The following is a 23,892-nucleotide window of genomic DNA, read 5'->3' on the forward strand; positions in this document are numbered from 1 at the left end:
AGAAATCTACTTAAAGGCATTGCAATGCCTAATTATAACATATCTAATGATCTAGGGGGACATGCCCATGACAACCCTATTTTGCAAAATCCTGGAATAGAACACTCCATTTTCAGAGGTTTTCTTTCTGTCCTTTCTAGGTTTCCCTAATATACGGGCATGGATTTTCCCCCTTTTAGTTCCTCTTTATGCTCTCATTGCAATACTCACATTTGGTTCATGTGTACTTAACCTCCTTGTAAAATGTGTTTTTTCTCGCCTAGAGGCCATCAAACTCCAAATGGTCATGCAAATGGAACCTCGGTTGATGGCTCCCTTTTACCAGGGACCCTTAGATAGGCCTGTAAGAGAGACCTGACTGCTGCTTCCCAAAACAACATCCTCTGTCAGCATGAAGCAGTTAGAACAGTCATCATGCCTATCCTAACAGCAGTTAGATGTACTTCTTCAGGGCGGGGATTGATAGCAATAGGAGGTAGGTAAGTTCTCAGGTGAAACTCAACCTTCAAGCCAAGGACAGTCGAAAGCCAGAAAACCAAGCTACAAGTTCCGGATACATCCATGGATCAGAGAGCTCTCATTCCTGTTTGGCACGCTCTCTCCTGATTGGTCCTTATCCTTCACCTACTTTACGTGTACCTGTCCTTCCCCAGTTGGTCCTCTACACTATCGTGCCTATTTCTAAATGGTGCTTTCTCAAGCATACCCACAGACCAATCAGCATGCATACTCATTTCACGCCCATAAGAACCCCTAGATTCAGCCTTGTGGCCGGCAACCCACCTTTGGGTCCCCTCTCGCTGTTGAGAGCTTTTCTGTCACTCATTAAATTCTACTCCGTCTTACTCAAAATAAAAAAAAAAAGAGCAACGGGAGATCATTAATTAAATGGCTTTGACCAAGGAAGTGACATGCTCTGATTTACGCTTTAGAAAGATTATTCCATGTACTGTGAGACAAATGGACTTAGAAGTATAAGAATGAAGAAAGAAGAGCAAACAGAGCAAGTAGGAGCTACTGCTAGCCAGGCACTGGGAGCACAGGCTCTCACCTTGGTCAAGTAGTCATGGATATTGAGAGTCGCCAGCTTGGTGAGGTGTCCATTCAGCCCCAGAGCCATGAGGAAGCCAGCATACTCATTGGCTAACTCCGCATGCTTGGGCTTATTGTAAACAATCCAAGCTGAGTCGATCTGGGAGGCAGGAGCTATCTTCAGGCCAGCAGCCACGCCATTATGAAAGCTGGCCCAGCTTGTCATGTTGGGAGGCACGTCGATGTTTCCACTATTAAGGTCGACTGTTGTGTTCCGAGGAGGGGCACGCCCTATCCAGCCAAACAAAATTTAACATTGAGAGAACAAAAATTCATAAAACCAAGACTAGATCTTTGAGACCAAGATTACTTACATGTTCTACATTCAAAACCATCAATGCCTGGAATGTTAGGTCTCTATGACCACTTACAACTTTTGTACATGTGAGTCAAACTTAATGCAAACTGGAAAAACCTTCACTGTCTAAACAGTTCATGGTCCTTTTTGTTAAAATGTATGAGGCTATATAATGAGATAACTGATACCAATTTAACATTATACAGAGATGATTGGGATAATCACTGCTTTGAAATCTTTCTTTCAAACAGTAGAGAGCTTAGAAACCAAAATGAAGACTAACATCACTGCTAAACTATACAAGTTATAAATCCCAACATCTGATGACATTGGTGTTAATTTCGAATGTTCTATCCTATATTTTTCCATGGACATTAAGGAAAAATGACATCTTAAGAAGAGACAAAAGCCAGGCCTGGTAGTGCACGCCTGTAGTCCCAGCTACTTGGGAGGCTGAGGCACGAGAATCACTTGAACCTTGGAGGTGGAGGTTGCAGTGAGCCAAGATCATGCCACTGCACTCCCACCTGGGCAACAGACAACTGCATCTCAAAAAAAAAAAAAAAAAAAAAAAAAAAAAAAAAAAAGAACCTAAATAAATCTGCTACAGCTCTTACCTGTATATGCACCCCCCCTCTCTTTTTTTTTCTCTCTCTCTCTATATACATACAGACATCTAATTATATGCTATTGTTTAAAATGTCTAGAGATAGCTTTATAAAAAGCATCCTTTTATAGACTTGAGTCACCCAGTGAACTTCAAAAGGGCATTCACTAGATTTACTTTTACGGTCCATTTATTTAAAAGCAATGTAAATTATATGTTCACAATGCTATATGTTCTCTATGAATTTTTTGTTGATTCTTTTCTTTTTGATCTACATTATATACAGCAAATATTGAATCTTTTTATATATATTTTGAATATTGTCTTAAGTCACGGATAAAATAATTAACATAAATATTTTAACTACTGCATAAAGTTATCCAGTTCACTGGAGCTTTGAAAATATCATTTTAGGCCGGGCGCGGTGGCTCAAGCCTGTAATCCCAGCACTTTGGGAGGCCGAGACGGGCGGATCACGAGGTCAGGAGATCGAGACCATCCTGGCTAACACGGTGAAACCCCATCTCTACTAAAAAATACAAAAAACTAGCCGGGCGAGGTGGCGGGCGCCTGTAGTCCCAGCTACTTGGGAGGCTGAGGCAGGAGAATGGCGTAAACCCGGGAGGTGGAGCTTGCAGTGAGCTGAGATCCGGCCACTGCACTCCAGCCTGGGCGACAGAGCGAGACTGCGTCTCAAAAAAAAAAAAAAAAAAAAAAAAAAATATCATTTTAAAAGAGTTCTAAGATGTTATGTAAAATAAATTTTAAGTAGATGTTGAGTGTCTTATTTGTAGCATGTATACATATACACACAAAGCACAAAGTAAGACTAATTTGTCTTTACTAAACGCTTTTTGTACCTAAAAGCTAACTCAACTGCTAGTGTTAGCACCACAATGAGTGATAAGTTCGTAAGTTACACTTGCACTTTCTCAAAAAAGGCAGACATATCAATATGGAAAAACTGAATAACCTTTCTAAAACTTTCATTCATCATATGCATAAGACATAACACTCACACACAAGAGAAAATAAAATGCAAAGGGTGAGGTAAATTTCCTTCAGTGACAATGACAACATACAAAAGTACAACAGGTCACATCAGTGTGGATTAAGCAACTATTTAAGAAAATATTTTTTCCTAAATTAACAGGTAACCTTTCTTTTTGGCCTACCAGAATGACTAAAAGAATAAAACATTGGATTAATGTCATAAGCACATTTTAAATCACGCAAATTCAATTAAATGTATTCAGAAAAAAAGATGCATGTATATATTTTTTAGAACCCACCCAAGTATCACTTGAGTACTAAATCACCCAGATTGAATACATTTTAACATCAGCCAATTTTGCATGAGATTTTCTTTTTAACCCACATTTATTCTACGAAATCTTTCATATAAACAGTTGGAAAGACTACTAAAATGAACATCTATATACCATGCCTTCCATCAAGAATCAATAACTGTTACGATTTTGCCACTGGTGCTTTACCTCTGAGACAATTTAAATATTAAAAGCAACTCTGCTCACTATGTCCCTTAATGAGATTAGGGCTCAGAATAAGCATGATATGGAGATGGGAATGTGTTCTTCACTTAGTCAATCTCATTTCCTGCATGCTGCTCAAAGCACACGCTTTTCACAAATCTGAGTGGAACTCTGGATTTTTTAAAGTATGCAATTTAAAATACTGTACGATTATGTTTGCATATATTATATACTATTATACATTACATTATACTTTATATACTACTATATATAATACACTACTACATACATTATACATACATTTTGTACAGGTTTCACAAAACCATATATACTACAATAGAGTTTCAATGGTAATTTCAACTATGCAATTGTCACCTTCAGAACACATTCAAATCAGCATTAGGTGGACATGCACTATAAAACTCACTGTAATCAAGACTATAACTACAGTTATATATGGCAGAAATAAAAACTCATGCCAACCAGAAAAGCAATTTGACATGTTCCTTAAAACCATTCATCTTGGTGTCCTAAGAGTTCTACTTCTAAGCATTGCGTCTAAGTACATAGGACAAATATGCCCAAACAATGTTTATAATATCAAAAACTGTAATTTTCAACAATACCAGGCTGCTTCTGTAAACTATGGTATATCCACTGAATGAAATACTCGGAAGCAAATAAAAATGAATGTATCAATTAAAAACACATGTATGTATACAATACATACACATAATTATAAACACACACATTTGCTAAATATAAAAGGATGTTCACTGTAAATTTTAAGAAAAATAACTAAAATAGATTTAAATTTTCTGATAATTAAACAAATATAAAATTATAAATATGTGGAAATAAACTTGGGAAACATATATACTAAAATGTTAAAACGAGTGACGCAGAAGAGTGGGAATACTGTAAGTAACCATTTTTTTCTCTTTTTGCTTAGTACATTCCTTGATTTATACAATGATCATCTGTCCAAACTATGACATAAGACATTTTAAGACTAAATATTTTTATATATTATACTTAAGATTATTCAAAATTTAATACTCGTCATTATCAATAATATCTTTCTGAACTTCTCCAAGTGACTTTTTATATCTTGAAATCACCTCATTAAAAAGCAAAAATGAGTAACGAGCTATAATCTGCTTCTCTCAAGGTTTAGTTTGACGAGGTATTTGAGCTTTGATAACCACTATAGCAGTTATTAGGAATATTTAAAAATCACTGGGGATACAGGGAGCATTTCTTTCATCTTAACTAATTTAAAGAACTACACTTAACGCATGTACTTAATCATTTTCCTTTCTCATTGAGTCCAGAATTTAACATACCAGTCAGATTCAATTTAGGAATAGGCAATGGCTCTGTGGGAACAGGATGGTACGAAAACAAGGTAAACATTCCTCGTCCTACAGGAAGAGCCATAGTTCGCTGACACAACTGGAGCAATCTGTAATTAAAGTAAAAACCAACGTGTGAAAATTTTTACAGCAAAGCACAATTGAAATATCATCTGTAAATATTTCAAAAGGTATTCTATGTAAGACGAAGTTGTCTCAAAGTAAATTCATACAAAGATGTGAGTGAACTACCCAAACATGATTATTTTCATTTTAATATTCTTGTTCCTATTACACTCTTAGGGAGAGACATATTTCCTTTGTTTTGTTTCATATTGACATTGAATGAAAACCACCTGGCTTATAAACCAAGCCAACTGTCTCTAGGCATTCAAAAAAAAGAAATTTAAAATTCCACTCTGATGGATGCTAACCTTCTCAAAGGAAAATACAGTACTTTTGGGGTTTTTATCACTGTGTTAATTTCAGTCTAGCTGTCCTCAGTACATGTGGGATCCTCCTCCCATCCCTTTTGCCAATACAGCCTCAGAAGTGCCATTTTTGTGGCCTGTACACAAGAAAAGAAACAAGGTCCCTATATTAGAGGTGAATGGATTTCATGATGGCTCCACAGGAAATACAGACTGGTTTCACTTACATGATGACTAGATTTATAGGACTAATACCATTACATATCAGCTATGTTCAAGGTTAAAATGGTTTCTGTGGGCTCTACTGTGAAATTAATATACCACTCTTCAACTTGTTCCTATGTTAAAACAGCTTAACATTCCATATAGCCACTTAAAAAAAAACTAATAAATTTTAGAAGTAGGGCATTTATAACTAAGAAATGCTTATACAAGTTGTATCTGAAGACACAGAAACATCCCTTCAGAGGCTGACAAGTGACGAACATCTTCTCTGCAGACAAAGCTATTCATAAGCATACTCCCTCCTCGACCGGACACACATAACTGCTTTTCTAGCTAACTGGAAAGAAAAATTTTTCTGTCTTAAAGATTCTCTGGGAACACAACCACCACATTAATTTGGAATCAGGAAAATTCAAAACCGAGAGGCTGCTGCAGCCCATAGAATTTTTTTAGAGGAAATCGTATACATAATTCACTTCAACTTTGCAGAAGTAACACAATTATAATGAGAAGAACATTATATCCCCTGAATATAAGATGCCACTGATAAGATGTATCATTATTTCATGACATACTAAGAAAGAAAAAGCACTGCCAATTAAACTATGACACCTGTTCACTGAAATACACATCTGATTTCAGAGATATTAAAAAGTGAAAAAAATTGCATCTTAGAATCAATGCACTCTACTACTAATAATGGCTGACTGCACTGAGCTTTACTATGTACTGGGCAGTATTCTAAGTGCTATGTAAAAATAATTCACTTGATACATAGCACCATCCCATGAGGAATGCCTATTTTTACAGATGAGGCAACTGAGGCAACAAGAGGTAAAGTAATTTAACCAAAGTCACCCAGCACAGCATGGCCACGCCTGGCTCTAGAGGTCATGCTCATAAATCCTAGCTCTTAACTCAAGTCACTCCATCTCCTTATTCACAGGCGACTAATAACTGGGGACTTGTGGGGAAGAAACAGTTGATAGGGAAATCACAACTAATTCAGATCTTCAGCAGCCTGTGGCTGAATGTGGGTGACCCTTCCCCTCAAAGCAGTACCATAAAAAAAGTAAGAACTAGAAAACAGCGGCAGATGAATGACAGACAATAGACACAAGCAGATAAAAGAACAGGAGAGAATTTTAAAATAGAAGTGTCCCAAGAGAATAGCTCTGGAATGTCACAGGCATGTGATGTCGTTTACCACTGAGTCTTAAAATGTATCAAGGGATGTATCCTGTGCAGGGGAGTAGCAGAAGAAAGGCTTATCTAGTTTGCCTTATCTATTTATTTGGAGTATTATCTATCATATCAAAAAAAAAATACTGATGTAAGTTTAAACTACACTAAAAACCCCACTAACCTCAAAATCTATCCTGATCAAGACACAGAAAAACAAGGCCAGTGTTTTCTTTGTTTGTAAATTCTTAAGGGAACTACCAGGCAAAATGGTTTTACATTCACCTTTTCTAAAGAGTAAATTGTTATACGTATTTCAAGAGGAGGAAGATCTGAAATACAACCATTATGTCCTCAAAAGCCAAAGATATTTTGCTAACACACGTGGTTTGTTGAAGTTGGATGAAAGCTTAAAACAGAGGGCACATTTTAACTTGAAAGTATCTTTTAAATCTCTTTAGGGTTTTAAATGCTAAAAACTTGAAGGAAAAACAAATATAAACAAGACCCAAATGTAACAATAAAACATGACAAGAGATAGTGCACAGTGTCTTCTTTCACCTGTTTTCCTTTTCTTCAATGAACTCGTGGTCGCTGAGCTCCGGGTACTGCACTACGTTGACGCGGACAGGATGCGCACTCTGAAGAAGCCTTCGCACATCCTGTACCCTTAAATCTTCACTCCATATTAATGACATGACCTCGTGATTCATGTCATTCATCCCGTCATCTTCCTCCTCAGTTTCTGTTCCTGAAGGAACATCTGATGAGAGCACCTGAGTAACAGACTTTATTGTAATAATAATTTAAAAAGCAGTCAACATGCACTTACTGAACACGAAAATATATAGGCTGATGTTCCACGACTACAGTAAGCACAGAGAAAATACGTTTTCCAAAGCACGGATGGGTTGGGGCTGCAATATATACCAGGACTCGACTCTACAAATCTTTTTAAAAAGTACTATATTGCTGGCTCACGCCTGTAATCCCAGCACTTTGGGAGGCCGAGGCGGGCGGATCACCTGAGGTCAGGAGTTCCAGAGCAGCCTGGCCAACACAGTGAAACCTGGTCTCTGCTGAAAATACAAAAATTAGCTTGCCAGATGCAGTGGCGCACGCCTGTAGTCCCAGTTACTGGGGAAGCTGAGGTTGAAGAATCACTTGAACACGGGAGGCAGAGGTTGCAGTGAACCGAGATCACGCCACTGTACTCCAGCCTGGGTGACAGAGTGAGACTCTGTCTCAAACAAACAAACAAAAATCAAAACAAACAAACAAAAGTACTATATTCCTTACTTAGAAATATTTGCTACGTGAAATAAGGGGGAAAATTTAAATTTAGGACAACAGTCAAGAGGCTGGACACAAGCAGAGAAATATTCTGAATAAACTATAAAAAAAACTACATCCTGATCATTTTAAAAAAGAAACAAATTATTGCAAGTAGAGTATGAATACTAGTCACTGCTAATAATGCTAATTTAAATATTGTCTGTTCATTAATAGAAGGAGAAGGAAAAAAGCCTGAAAGGATATACACCAAGGGTTGGGGGAAGTCACACAATAAAGTACTTTCTTACTTTACACTTTAAATAGATAGGATCATGGTTGGATTTCATTATTTTTTCTTTTCTTTTTTTTTTTTTTTTTTTGAGACAGGGTCTTACTCTGTCACTCAGGCCGGAAGTGCAGTGGTGGGATCATGGCTCCCTGCAACCTCCACCTCTTGGGCTCAAGCGATCTTTCCCCCTTAGTCTCCCGAGTAGCTGGGACTACGTATGTGTACCACCCATCCAGATTAATTTTTTTTGTTTTTTGTAGAGACAGAGTCTTGCCCTGTTGACCAGGCTGGTCTTGAACTCCTGACCTCAAGGAGATCCACCCATCTCAGCCTCCCAAACAGCTAGGACTATATGCACATACCACCACACCTGGCTAAACTTTTTTAAAAAATTGTTTAAGTAGAGATGAGGTCTCACTATGTTGCCTAGGCTGGTCTCAAACTCCTGGGCTCAAGCAGTCCTCCACCTTGGCCACCCCAAAGTGCTGAGATCACAGGCACGAGCCACCTCACCAAGCCAGTTTTCACTATTTTTTTAAAATGTGTTTCCAATAAAAATTTCTTAGAAGGAAAAGTACTGAACTGCAGCAAAACAAGTAAGAGGGTAAATTCCTTGACTGTCATCATGTTCTCATAAGCCCAGCATGTGCTTTAATATGGTGCTTCCCAGTCCAAATAATTAAACCTAACTGCAACACAGATGTGAACTGCATGGAATCATATCATATTCCCTCAAAAACAGTATTATACTCTTTTAACAAAAGATTAACTCCGAGTTGAAATGTTAAAGTTTTGCAACATTTAATATGAAAACAACAAGGTTAGCCTGAAAAAAAAAAAAAAGTAGATATGACCAAATAATCACTTTTAGTTCCTAAAAATTCATTTTGGTTCCTATAAAATATCTAATTTTAAAAAAACTATATTCTAATGGGTGAGTTAGCTATAAAATATAGTCTCAAATAGTGACAAAATAAATTTAGATGGGATTAGTTATAAAATGTAGCCTCAAATAACTGAACAAACTGTATTTAGACAGAATTACTTAAGATGACATTCAAATACAGATTAATGTTTTCATGCTAATGGTGCTGAACTGCTCTCTCTCACAGGAAAGCCATATTATAAGCAAAAAGATTTGTTTTCTGTTTAAAACAGGATATAAATACTAATTCAACAAACAGCTGTGATTGAGATGCAGATTAAGGGAGAGATGCGCTGGGATGACCCTGCTGGAGAATCAGATGCCCATGGAAACTGACTCCAGCATGGGTACTCATTAGGCAACTGTGAGGTTAGGAATAAGTTTTGATATAGGCTCTGAAGAAGCCGTAATAAGACCTAAGGTGACTCATAGTTACAATGTACTGATTATTATGTATTGATTCAAAAGCTACTAAGAGGTAAGGCCAAATTCCCACACTGTCTTCTCACGGACATGAACATAAAAGAGTCACCAGGAGTGGAATTATTATTCCTGAATCTTCCTTGATGAGATTCTACTGTTTATTTTTTAAAGTTACCTAGAATTCTAGAATAAGTTTTAAAAGTTTCCTTTTCAACTTTTAAGAGAGGATGACTTAAAAAGATAATTGGAGAGTAATGAAATAATTTTACTTTCTACTTGCAGGATTCCTAGAATGCATTTTAAAAAAAAACAAACTTGAAGATTGATGAAAGACAGTATTTTAGGAGGGATAGCTTAAGACATCTTTTTAAACAACTCTAGTGAAAAAAACACATGTTTTCCCTGGGGCTACAGTTTTATGTGATTAAACAAGTATGTTTACACCTATTTAAAAGGTTAAATTCAAAAAATTCAACACATCAAAAAATACGCAGTAGAAAATATTTATATATAATTACCCATCCAAATTCAGGATATATGTGCTCTCCCTTTTCCTATGTAATAATTACAAAGTGGTTAGTTACTAATGTGGTACAAGTAGGGAAACAGCCATGGTAGTCTCCACGACTACACTCAGGACTTGTCCTGACTCAAGGCAAAGAAAGATCCAGGCACAAGATAGAACATTCACAAAATCTCCTGCTCCTATGCTCAACTTACAATTAATAAGATGCGTACAATTAGAAACCCCATATGGCATATAATATAAAAGACAAGCTGATATATATACTTAGAAAAAGCCTTAAAGGAAAATGAAGAACATTTCTACTTTATGATTTTATTTAAGGCTAAAATTGGAACTCTGAACTTTCCATGTTGATACTCACAGACTTCCCTTTGGGTAAGTTTCCTTCGCAGGCCTGCTTGGAAAGATCCTGACGTCCAATCAAGAGACAGACAGCTTCTGGCCAGTCTGAGGCAGGCTGCTCACGACAGTGATAAATTGCATCTCTGATGGGAAGAGCAATTCCAAAGGGAAGAGTTTCCAAATCTCTTAAAGTGAATCCTTTATAGTTAAAGGAAAGGAGAAAAAATTTTAATTTAGATTTGCCACTATTGCAACTATCCTGACTGAAGTTGGCAACAATATCTATCCTGACAAATAAATTCATTTTATTCATCTTACTACCAGACTAATGTCTTGACATTAGGGATGAGTATAAGCAGCCTCTTTGAAAGAACTTGTAAAAACCTGAAGAAAAAGAGACAATCTAATAGAAAAATATAAAGGACAAAAAGACATTTCCTAGAAAGGGAAACATAAATGGGCAAAATGTATATGAAAAGATGCTCTACCTAATTAGTGATCAGGAAAATGCAAATTAAAGCCACTGAGAAATATAAATGTCAAAGCCAATCAATACCAAGTGTTGGCAACTATGTAGTAGAGCAACAATAATTCTTTTTTCTCTTTTTTTTTTTTTTTTGAGGCGGAGTCTCGCTCTGTCACCCAGGCTGGAAGTGCAGTGGCACAATCTCGGGCTCACTGCAAGCTCCACCTCCTGGGTTCACGCCATTCTCCTGCCTCAGCCTCCTGAGTAGCTGAGACTACAGGTGCCCGCCACCACGCCTGGCTAATTTTTTTGTATTTTTTTAGTAGAGACAGGGTTTCACCGTGTTAGCCAGGATGGTCTCGAGCTCCTGACCTCGTGATCCACCTGCCTCGGCCTCCCAAAGCACTGGGATTTCGGCCACTGCACCTGGCCGAAACAACAATAATTCTTATAAATAGTCAACAGTAGTGTAAACTGGTACAACCACTTTGGAAAACAGTTGATATGTATAGGTAGGTCCACCCATTTGATCTGTCAACAGCCATACAGAAATTTATACCCATGTACACTAAGACACAGGTATGAAAATATTCATTAGCAATACTGTTTTGTTACGGAAAAAAAAAAAGGTGGCGAAAGGGGCGAGTCTCATTGTCTATCATCAATAGAATGGGTAATTAAATTGTGATATGTTCCAACAAAGTAATCTATATATCAGAGAAAATGAATGACCCACTGCTACTGCTACATGAGTCGACATAGATGACTCTTTAAAAAATAAAGTTGAGTGAAGAAAAAGGAACATATATTTCCATCTATGTATGTTCAAAACTACATAAAACCTAGCAACTTATAAAGACGTAAAACTATAAAGAAAAACAAAAGTAAGGTAACACAAAATGTAGGTAGGGCAGTGGTTCCCTATAATATTGGGGTATGTGACAGGAGGGGACCATCCAAGAACAGATATGTAAGGACCTTCTACTATGTGGGTAATGTCCTCTTTCTAGAGGTGGGTGACCAGTACATCAATACTTTTGTACCATTCTCTAAAACAAACATATATGTTTGACATATTATTTTGTAAGTACACCATATTTCATATTTAAAATTTTTTATCCTCAGGTTAATTAAATCATGTTTTTCTTATAATGACTTTCTAAATTTTATAATATTATGCATTATTTATAATTTAAAAAGTTGATTAACTATTGAGGCAAAAAACGTTCCTTATATGAGAATAACACTTATTAAATATTATGCAATATACAAATGGATAGAACTCATCCAGTATTTTTCAGCATAGGTATCCTGTATGTACAGTATGCAACAGTTATTGTCATTTTTAAGGTGAAATGAAAAAAAAAAAAACCTGTCAGAAACGTCATTTAGAACATACTTTAGATAAGACTTCAAAAACATCTTTTAATATTCATTAAAACTTTACTTTTTAACATACATCCCATACAGCATCCTCATTTTTAAAATCATGTCTTTGTGGCAGTAATTTTTAATTGTGTTTTTCAGTTCTTTGTGAAAAGAAATTTCTTTGGAATTTTACTTAATTTAAAACCGAGGAGCATAGGTTTGGGGAATAGGGAATATAGAACTCTTTTCCTCCCTCTTCCTCTTCCCAGTTTAATGTTCATCTTGGTGCCCGAAATCCCGTCAAAAGTGCATTTATCCTTCAAAAGTATACCTTGAAATGTATATATTATTGCTTTTAGACTTTGCCAAAACCACCCATTTCCGATATCTGAGTATCACAATGATTTCAGGTGTGTATGTAGGGTGATTAGAGTTCTCCATTCACAGAGACCAGCTTACATAGCCACAGCCTCAAATGGTCCAATGTAATGGCAAATAAAGATACCTTATGCACCAAGATAAAATGCTGGTATCCCAAATATTATTATATGGAACTTCTGAGATTGTCGAGAAAAAAAGAATATGGTTTGAAGAACCATAATCTCAATCTTGTGAGGCCTTTTCACAAAGCCAGAGCCCCTCTCTCCTCATGCCTTCTAGTTCTAGCTAGTCTGGAGGAAGCAGAGCCTAGTTAGGAGGTAACAAAGATGCTCTTACCTACATTAGTCATCCAGACAACCAATCTTTCAGCTAGACTAGAAACGGACGTAGAATGCCTGAAACTAAACCTATAAGAAAATAAAACATAAAGTTATTAAGCAGAACAGTAAATAATTTTGTTTGAAGTGTTTGACATAAAAGCACAGTCTAAATAAAAGTTACCTGTTTTCCTCTTGTTCTACTTGCAACTTCTGGGGGGCTAAAAGGCAACAAAATGAAACTTAATTTTGATAGTCATCCTGGTAAAGAAAACATGTAACGTGCAGAAGACATTTGAAAATAAGAATCCATTAGCAAACAACATCTAAAAAAATAATAAAATAAGCAATACTATGGCAGGCTGAAAACTACAGTCAAGGCCTTCAGAATACTCAGGGGACTGGTTAGGACACGCTATGTGTACCCAAATCCGTGCACGCTCAAGTCCTGCAATAGGCCCTGCGGAACCTGCATATGGGTTTCACATCAGAGAATACTGCATTTTCTATCTGCATTTGGCTGAAAAGAATTTCATTGTAAGTGGACCCACACACTTCAAACTCATGTTGTTCAAGAGTCAATGGTATAATAATTTCCTTGAGGCTAAAATAGGCCTTTTTACCCACACTGAAAATACAAGATGTGTTAGATTTTTAAGTAATCCTGATACCTGAAAATCAGTTGTGGACAACAGACCACAACAGACCAAAACAGTACTAAAAAGGTAAGACATGGCTGCTAAAGCAAACAAGAAAAATTCAATTCTTTTTTCAATTCTGATATTGACATTTACAAAAATTTGTTTCCAAAGGCCTAACATTACACGAACTTACCTATAGTTATTCTGGTTAAATACTGTGAGGATTCATCAGAAACCGAGCTCTCATCACCAAGTATGTACAGTGCAATACTCTGCAAAAGAAGAAAATTAACATTATTTTTCTCTTTTCAGTGACAGCATCTCACTTTGTCACCCAGGCTGGAGTGCAGTGACACAATCAGAGCTCACTGCAGCCTCAAATTCCTTGACTCAAGCAATCCTCCTGCCTTAGCCTCCAGAGTAGCCAGGACTACAGGCATGCACCACTATGCCCAGCTAATTTTTTTATTTATTATTTTTATTTTTTGTAAAGACGGAGTCTCATTGTGTTGCCCAGGCTGGGCTCAAACTCATGACCTGGAGCAATCCTTCTGCCTCAGCCACCCATATATACATATACAAGTGACTCAATAGAAAAGAGCCACCATAAGCTAGAAGGTTACTACAAATGTCTCATTAGCTAAACATCACATAAAAGAAAAATTTATCACTTGAGGTCAGGAGTTCAAGACCAGCCTGGGCAACATGGCAAAACCCCATCTCTACTAAAAATACAAAAATTAGCCAGGTGTGATGGTATGCACCTGTGGTACCAGTTACTCAGGAGGCTGAGGTGGAAGGATTGCTTAAGCCCAGGGAGGCTGAGGCTGCAGTGAGCCATGATTGCGTCACTGCACTCCAGCCTGGGTGACAGAATAAGATCTTGCCTAGGGAAAAAAAAAAAAAAGTCCAATAAAACATATAATGATGAAAACAAAAACCTATCAACAAGGGCTTCTGTTGATATTTTCAGAATATTTTTATAAATAAAAATAAATTCGGCCGGGCATGGTGGCTCACGCCTGTAATCCCAGCACTTTGGGAGGCTAAGGCGGGCGCATCACGAGGTCAGGAGATCGAGCCCATCCTGGCTAACACAGTGAAACCCCGTCTCTACTAAAAATACAAAAAATTAGCCAGGCGCCTGTAATCCCAGCTACTCGGGAGGCTGAGGCAGGAGAATGGCATGAACCTGGGGGGCGGGGCTTGCAGTGAGCGGAGATTGTGCCACTGCATTCCAGCCTGGGCAACAGTGCAATACTCCATTTCCAAAAAAAACAAAAAAAAAGAACAGAAGTTAAAAAAATAAAAATAAAAAAGTTCATATTTTTATAAATAGTTATTTTCATAAATAAAAATAAATTCATATTTTTATAAATAGATCTCTGAGCTGACAAGTTATAAAGGAATACCAAGAGGATAAAACTAAGATGAAAGGCCAGAGAGATAAACTGAGTACTCATGCCAGTTTTACAGAAAAGACATTCAGAGAAAAATCTACAGAATGGGAGAAAGTATTTGCAAATTATGTATCTGATACATTAATATCTAGAGCATAAAAATGCCTAAACTCAAAAATAAAAATCCAATTTTCAAATATACAAAAGATTTGCATAGATATTTCTTCAAAGAAGATACATAAATGGCCAATAAACACATGAAAATATGTTCAACATCACTAATCATTAAGGATGCAAATCAAAACGACGAGATATCACTTCATAAATACTAGGATGGCTATAATTTTTAAAAAACAAATAGGAAATAATAATATGTGTTGGCAAGACTGTGGAGAAACTGGAACCCTTCCTCTTGCATTACTGGTAAGGATGTAAAATGGTATAGCCACTACGAAAATGAGTCTAGCAGTTCCTCAAAAAGTTAAACATCAAACTACCTATCATATGACCCAGCAATTCCACCACCCGGTATATGTTAAAAAGAATTGAAAGCAGAGACTTGAACAGATATTTGTGCACCCATGGTTCACAGCAGCACTATTCATAATAGCCAAAAAGTGGAAACAACCCAAGTGTCCATCATCAGATAAAATGATACATTGTGGTATATCCATACAATGGAGTAGTATATAGAATACTGCCTTTAAAACAATGTAATTTTGATAGATGCTACAATATGGATGAACATTGAAAACATTATGCTAACTGAAATAAGCCAGACACAGAGAGACAAACACTGTATGATTCCCATAATACGAGGTACTTACAAGAGACAAATTCATAAGAAACAGAACAGAATTACTAGGGCCTGGGAGGAAGGGGAATGGGGAGTCACTGTCTAATAGGTACAGAATTTATGTTGCGGATGATGAAAAAGTCTTGGGTATGGACAGTGGTGATGGCTACATAACAATGTGAATGTATTCAATGCCACTGGATTGTACACTCAAAAATAATTTCAGGCCAGGCACAGTGGCTCATGCCTGTAACTCCTGCACTTTGGGAGGCCAAGGTGGGCAGATCACCTGAGGTCAGGAGTTCAAGACCAGCCTGGCCAACATGGTGAACCCCCATCTCTACTAAAAATACAAAAACTAGCCAGACTTGGTGACTCAGGCCTGTAATCCCAGCTACTCGGGAGGCTGAGGCAGGAGAATTGCTTGAACCTGAGCGGCGGAGGTTGCAGTGAGCCGAGATTGTGCCACTGCACTCCAGTGTGGGCAACAGAGTAACTCCGTCTCAAAAAATAATAATAACAATTTCAACAACAAATATTATGTTATATATATTTTGCTATCATTAAAAAAAATCTGTGTTTTTTAAACAGAACCACCATTCTGTATGTCTGTTTTGGAGCCATCAGGAGACTCTGAAGCGCTTCTCATCATGAAGCAGAGCAAAACGTAAAGAAAAAGAAGGGCAGGGGGCAAAGACACTTACAGTCTGCCAACATCTGAGAGAAGGGACAAAAGCATGTGGTTCTCCTGCAAGCCTGGAAAAATTCCACCTAGAAAGGCCCACAATGGGGCCTATGAGCAGGCTGCTCCACGATGGGGGGACTGAGGAACAGGTATGCCAAGAAACCTTCCTTACCTGCTGTTACAGTCCTTTGGTTCTATATGAAGGTTTGATCTTGGACATGTATTAACCAGTAACAACAAACTAATTTCTAAAAATAAATAAATAATGAGATTTACAGCTCAAAGTAAACAAAAAATAATTAAAACAAATAAAGATGTGTTTCTTTGAAAACAATTTCAGCAGGATTTTTTTGGTAGCTATAGACAAGCTGATTATAAAAGCAGTATGGGTCAGACGCAGTGGCTCACACCTGTAATCCCAGCACTTTGGGAGGCTGAGCCAGGCGGATCACTTCAGGTTGAAAGTTCAAGACCAGCCTGGCCAATATGGTGAAACCCTGTCTCTACTGAAAACACAAAAAATTAGCCGGGCGTGGTGGCGGGATCCTGCAATCCCAGCTATTTGGGAGGCTGAGGCAGAAGAACTGCTGGAACCTGGAAGGTGGAGGTTGCAGTGAGCTGAGATCACGCCACTGTACTCTAGCCTGGGTGACAGAGCGAGACTCTGTCTCAAAAATAAAAATAAAAATAAAATCAGTATGAAAAGGCAAGAACAGTAATGAAGGGAGGAGTAACACTAATCAATTTTAAGACTTACTATAAAGCTACAGTAATTACAGCATAGACAGCCACAAAGATCAATGAACCAGAATAGAAAGTCCAGAAATAGACACACAAGAATGTGGCCAAATTGACTTTTGACAAAAGTGCAAATGCAATAGAGAAAGGATAGTCTTTTCAAAAAATAGTGCTGAAAGAACTGGATATCCAAATGAAATAATAAAAACCTTGACTTAAAACGTGACACGTTATAAAAAATTAACAAAATGGATTAGAGATCTAAATGTAAAACAGATAAAGAAACCCAGGAGAAAATCTTCAAAACCTGATGCTAAACAAAGAATTATTAGACATGACACTAAAAGCAACATCCATTAAAGAAAAATACAGATAAACTAGCTTCATCAAAATTAAACACTTTTGCTCTTCGACGTATTAAGAGAATGAGGAGACAAGAAAAGGTAGAAACTAAAAGAAAATATCTGCAAGCCACATATCTGACAAGACATCATATCAAGAACCCTCAAAACATCATTAGCCATTAGGAAAATGCAAATTAAAGCCACAATGAGGTATAACTACACATCTCTCAGAAAGAAAAAAACAAAAAAGAGTGACAATACCAAACACCAACAAGAATGCAGGTAAATGACCTCTTAAATATTGCTGGTAAAAATGTAAAATGGAAGAGCCACTCAAAAACAGCTGACAGTTTCTTTAAAAAGAAAACATAAACTTAACTATATGACCCATCAATCCTACTCCTAGGTACCTGTCCTAAAGAAAGCAAAACTTACGGCCGGGCGCGGTGGCGCAAGTCTGTAATCCCAGCACTTTGGGAGGCTGAGATGGGCGGATCACGAGGTCAGGAGATCGAGACCATCCTGGCTAACACAGTGAAACACCGTCTCTACTAAAAAATACAAAAAACTAGCCGGGCGTGGTGGCGGGCGCCTGTAGTCCCACCTACTCGGGAGGCTGAGGCAGGAGAATGGCATGAACCCGGGAGGCGGAGCTTGCAGTGAGCTGAGATCTGGCCACTGCACTCCAGCCCGGGCAAGAGAGCGAGACTCCGTCTCAAAAAAAAAAAAAAAAAAAAAGAAAGCAAAATTTATGTTCACATAAAACCCTGAACATGAATACTGACAGCATCTACATTTACAATTACTAAAAACTGAAATCAACCCAATTATCTTGAATGGAAAACCAACATGGCACATTCATGCAATAAACTACTAATTGGCCACAGAATGCAATGAACTGTTGATACAGGAAACAACTTGGATGAATCTCAAAATCATGAGAGAAATTTCTGAGGGTGATGTAAATGTTCTATATCCTAATTGCAGAATTACATGAATCTATACACATACCAAAATTCACAGAACTATACACAGCAAGAAAAATTTAATATTAGGTGTACTTTTTAAAACTAAATTTTAAAAGAAAAAGGAGATACCGGGGTAGTAACACTCCTCATACATACCAAGACTACAAGTTTGCTTCTTTCACAGATTCCAGGGAGGTAAGGATAAGGTGGCATTCCTTCACCCTTCAGACAAGAACTCACCCACTGATAAATACTTGGTGGCTCAGAAGTAAAAAATGATGGATGATGCATAAATCCTGTTTGACCTTTAATATTAGACAAATATTCAAAAAGATACAAAAATACATTAAGACAACATTATTTTATTTTAAACAGAAGATGGTCAACAGTTACCTGTCATTCTGAAACAACTAGAATAATATTTTTCCAGCCGGGTGCGGTGGCTCACGCCTGTAATCCCAGTACTTTGGGAGGCCAAGGCAGGGGGATCACGAGGTCAGGAGTTAGAGAACAGCCTGGCCAAAATGGTGAAACCCTGTCTCTACTAAAAATACAAAAAAAAATTAGCTGGGCCCGGTGGTGCACACCTGTAGTCCCAGCTACTTGGGAGGCTGAGGCAGAAGAATCGCTTGAACCCGGGAGGTGGAGGTTGCAGTGAGCCGAGATCACGCCTGGGAGACAGAGAGAGACTCTGTCTCAAAAAAAAAAGGAATAATATTTTTCCATATTCTCCAAAATGCTTCATGTTTTCTGCCACAGTAAATAAGTGACTATGTTATTAAACATAGAACTTAAATGACTTATATTTTATCTCATCCTGGGTGGAAATTTAGCAAACTCTTGTTCCCAAGGCATATAAAGAATCTAACTAAAGGCTGGGCGCGGTGGCTAACACCTGTAATCCCAGTCCTTTCAGAGGCTGAGACAGGCGGATCACTTGAGGTCAGGAGTTCAAGGCCAGCCTGGCCAACATGGTAAAACCCCATCACTACTAAAAATACAAAAATTAGCCAGGTGTGGTGGCATACACCTGTAATCCCAGGTACTTGGGAGGCTGAGGCAGGAGACTTGCTTGAGCCTGGAAGGTAGACGATGCGGTGAGCCGAGATCGTACCACTGTACTCCCATCTGGGTGACAGAGTGTGACTCTCTCTCCAAAAAAAAAAAAAAAAAAAAGGAATCTAACCAAAATTTTTGTCCTAACCCTAAAGGTGAAAAAAAACAAAAGAATCATCCAGGATTCAACTCTGTTCCAACAACTGGGCCCCAACATTCAGTACCTTTAGCTCAGGGTCTAGGATGATACAGTGGTGATGGAAATGTTCTGTGTCTGTATCTGCACTGTCCAATATGGTAGCACTAGCCCCATGTGGCTACTGAGTTCTCAAAATGCAGCTAGTGCACTGAGGAAACGCATGCTTTATTTAATTTAAGTAACATATGGTTAGGGGTACTAACTGGACAGTACAAGTCTAAGTTAAAAGCATCCTTGGTGGCCAGACACGGTGGCTCACACCTGTAATCCCAGCACTTTGGGAGGCCGAGGCGGGCGGATCACGAGGTCAGGAGATCGAGACCATCCTGGCTAACATGGTGAAACCCCGTCTCTACTAAAAATACAAAAAAATGAGCCAGGGATGGTGGCGGGCGCCTGTAGTCCCAGCTACTCAGGAGGCTGAGGCAGGAGAATGGTGTGAACCCGAGAGGCAGAGATTGCAGTGAGCCAAGATCGCACCACTGCACTCCAGCCTGGGCGCCAGAGCGAGACTCCGTCTCAAAAAAAAAAAAAAAAAGAAAGCATCCTTGACACTGGAAGCTCTTTCTAAGTTTTTGCAAGTCAGAACCTTAGGGATGGGTAAAATTTTCCCCATACACTGAAGATATTATGGCTTACTATGTGTCAGAAAACAAGCACTACAAACTAAAATCTGCCTGGTGGAAAGACATTGCCCCTGACTTAGAAGCTAATGGTAAGAAATACATCCTGTGCTATTCATTGAGAAAGATACAAGGAAATGTCACTGCACTGTATAGAAAATCTTTAAAAGCACAACCACTTACCTGGATCAATTGTGCACACTTGTCCAGTAGTTCTGACAAGTGTTGGGTAGTCTCTATAGTAATGATCTACATAAGGTCCCAATTTTAAGTCCCTAAAACAGTAAGAGCATGTAAGAAAGAAGGTATTACAGCACTTTCTCCCAACAGAGTTGGAAGGACTCATTACTTCAATCTTTCAATTTAAAAACTTACTTATGAGAAAGAAGATAACCAAATCTAGAGTCTCTTTATTGTATTTTTGGACTTTAAAGTGCCCAGTGTGACAAATGCAACCCAATCTCTTCTTGCTAGTTAAATTTTGTGGAAGTAAAACTACAGTAAAAGCACCGTGATCTAGCTCTTCCTCTGCTATTTACTAGCTGTGTGACCTTCTATAAGTCATGTTTATAAAACTCAGTATTTTCTTCTAGAAAATGGGGCAATACCAGCTAACTTACTCTGACATTTTAAAGATTAAATAAGATAAAATATGTTTAAAAAAAAAACTGATAAAATATAAAACAACATACACATTACTTATTTCAGAGAGCCATGATTATGGTTTGGAAATTAATTACAAAAGAATTTTCATGATAGTAATGACATCCTAAGAGATATTTACCATTGATTAAAATTGCCATGTCTCAGGAATGAATTTCAAGATCTCAAAAAAGACAACAGAAATTAGAAAACATACTATGTCTTAACTCAGAGGTTGACATTTCAATTCAAATTCAACTTCTTTATCACCAAAGGTCACAAAGGTCAAACAACACATAAATATGACCCTAGAATTCTGAGCCATACACAAGGTGCTTCAAAGCTGTTGAAAGGTGTTGAAACATATTATTCTGTGGATCTACTATGAGTGCCTCAAAGACAGGGACAACCTCAGATTGCAGCAAAGATAGCATAACAAAATGAGTCTGCAACTATCAAACACTCATATCCCTGGAAACAAATTTAGGCAAATCTCCTCATCACTAAAATAGGAAACTTACCTTGTTTGAGACTTTATATGTAAATTATGATTTTGTCAACTATAAAGCACTATTTGAATGTGGATATTAATACAAAACAGCAGATGTTATTCTAGAACTCCCACCACAGTATAGCCAGCCATCCTGTCAAAACAAGAATCTGAGCAGGTCATCTCCATTTTCTCGTGACCTTCCACTAATCTCAGGACAGAGACTAAAAGTCCCTGCATGGCTCACAGGCCCTTATAAAACCAGTATTTTCAAACAACTCTGTGGTTTACAGGAGATGCCCTAGTTTTCTGAGAAGGTAGATTTCAGAAACTTATTTACAAGGTCCCCATGTGATATCATGGAAAAGACAGTCATCTAAGGACTTCCTGGCAGTTTCTAAGCTACAAACAAATTTACCTTGCCAACTGAACAAGAAGGTCAACAAGTGAACAAATTCCTTCTCCCATTAGAGTATTCAACTTAAGCTCCTCATACACAAGGTGAAGAACGAAAAAAATTGCAGGTATGTGAGTAAAGAGAAGTGTAGAAGAATCCAGACTGAGATTCTGTGAAAAATCCTCATCCTTCATCTGTGAAGCTTCTGAAGGACTCAAACATAAAGATCTGTTCAAAAGATGAGACTCAACATTCTGGTGGTAGTCTGAATTTAGTAAATATTCCCAGTCCTGAGAAGAATAAAAAGAATATTAATTTTTTAAAATAATACCTCCTTATAGTATCATTAGAAAAGAAAATTAATAATTAATTCACTTAAAACAATTCAAGTTTCATTTTCACATTAAGCTGATCTAAGAGTATATCAAAAAAAAAAAAAAAGACAATGCTAAGAATGAAGTAACTATAAAATAGCAAGCAACTTCCAGATGCCAATTATAAATGTTAAGGCAAGCCACCTTTAAAACACATTAAAAAAAAATCTTACCATGCCCTTTTAGGAAAGACATTGGAAGAAGAATTATACTATTTAGGTAGAGATTGAGAGAGAAAATTTAAGATTATCTCAAGCTAGATTTTATAGGAAAAGTAGATGGCAGGTTAGTGGGCCACTACACTGAACTGTGTTTTGGTAAGAGGGAAGGTCCACCTGCATTCAGCTGCTGTATTCATCTTTCCACATGTATAAGATGCCAGGGCTAGTAATATAATCTAATAATCAACTGGTTTTTATATTCAGACTGATTAGACTACATTTTCCAAATATTCAGTCTATTTTGATTCTACTTGTGATTTACTGCATTTGGTTCAGAGAATGTGGTTTATGCTATTTCCAGATCTTGGAACTTACTGGTGTTTTTACAAGGCTTAATATAGTGTGTTATTCTAACTTAAAAATTCTTGGACTGGATACAGAAAGAACTAACCATAAAAGAAAAAACTAATAAATAAAATAAAAAAACTAATAAAAAACTAATAGAAAAACCTCAAAGTGCTGCGATTACAGGCATGAATTTTAATTTAAAAGAAATTAAATTAAAAGAAATTAAAATTACAAATTTCATTTAAATTAAAATTCACACCCATAATCGCAGCACTTTGGGAGATAGAGGCAGGAGGACTGCTGAAGCCCAGGAGTTTGAGACCAGCCTGGGGAACATACTATGGTAAGACCTTGTCTCTACCAAAAAAATTTAAAAATTAGCCAGGCATGATGGTGCATACCAGTAGTCCTAGCTACTCAGAGGCTGAGGTAGAAGGATGGCTTGAGCCTAGGAGTTCGAGATTCAGTCAGCTACAATAGCATAGCTGAAGTCCAGACAACAAAGTGAGACCCTATCTCAAAAAAGAAAGGAAAAGAAAAGAAAAGAAAGAAAGAAAAGAAGCAAAATGAAAGAAAGAAAGAAGAAAGAAAGAAAGAAAGAAGGAAAGAAAAGAAAGGAAAGAAAAGAAAGAGACAGAGAGAGGGAGAGAGGGAGGGAGGAAGGGAAGGAAGGAAGGAAGGAAGGAAGGAAGGAAGGAAGGAAGGAAGGAAGGGAGGGAGGGAGGGAGGGAGGGAGGGAGGGAGGGAGGGAGGGAAAAATACACACACACACACACACACACACACACACACACACACACACATATATATGTCCATGGGCCGGGCATGGTGGCTCACACCTGTAATCTCAGCACTTTGGGAGACCAAGATGGGCGGATTACTTGAGGCCAGGAGTTTGAGACCAGACTGGCCAACATGGCAAAACCCCATCTCTACTAAAAATACAAAAATTAGCCAGGCATCATGGCACACGCCTGTAATTCTAGCTACTGGGGAGGCTGAGGCATGAGAATTGCCTGAACTCAGGAGTCAAGA

General features: G+C 37.7%; 1 protein-coding gene across 6 annotated transcripts in view; it reads right to left on the reverse strand.

Moving 5' to 3' along the window:
• Nucleotides 1–23,892, reverse strand: part of ANAPC1 (anaphase promoting complex subunit 1) — a 119,679-nt gene that overhangs the window by 44,794 nt on the left and 50,993 nt on the right. For 3 of the 6 annotated variants that reach the window (XM_077959001.1, XM_028832303.2, XM_077958998.1), the window contains 10 exons: nt 21,996–22,264; nt 20,629–20,720; nt 18,724–18,872; nt 13,830–13,908; nt 13,180–13,216; nt 13,015–13,085; nt 10,483–10,661; nt 7,245–7,459; nt 4,837–4,955; nt 1,052–1,323 (listed from right to left, as the gene is read on the reverse strand). In XM_077959001.1, the coding sequence (XP_077815127.1) occupies nt 1,052–1,323; nt 4,837–4,955; nt 7,245–7,459; nt 10,483–10,661; nt 13,015–13,085; nt 13,180–13,216; nt 13,830–13,908; nt 18,724–18,872; nt 20,629–20,720; nt 21,996–22,264 (1,482 nt within the window). Of the gene's footprint in view, nt 1–1,051; nt 1,324–4,836; nt 4,956–7,244; nt 7,472–10,482; nt 10,662–13,014; nt 13,086–13,179; nt 13,217–13,829; nt 13,909–18,723; nt 18,873–20,628; nt 20,721–21,995; nt 22,265–23,892 lie in introns of all 6 variants that reach the window. The other 3 variants (XM_077958999.1, XM_028832302.2, XM_077958997.1) reach the window with 1 other exon arrangement.

Source organism: Macaca mulatta, chromosome 13, assembly GCF_049350105.2.
Source record: "Macaca mulatta isolate MMU2019108-1 chromosome 13, T2T-MMU8v2.0, whole genome shotgun sequence".
Classification (NCBI taxonomy): Eukaryota; Metazoa; Chordata; class Mammalia; order Primates; family Cercopithecidae; genus Macaca; species Macaca mulatta.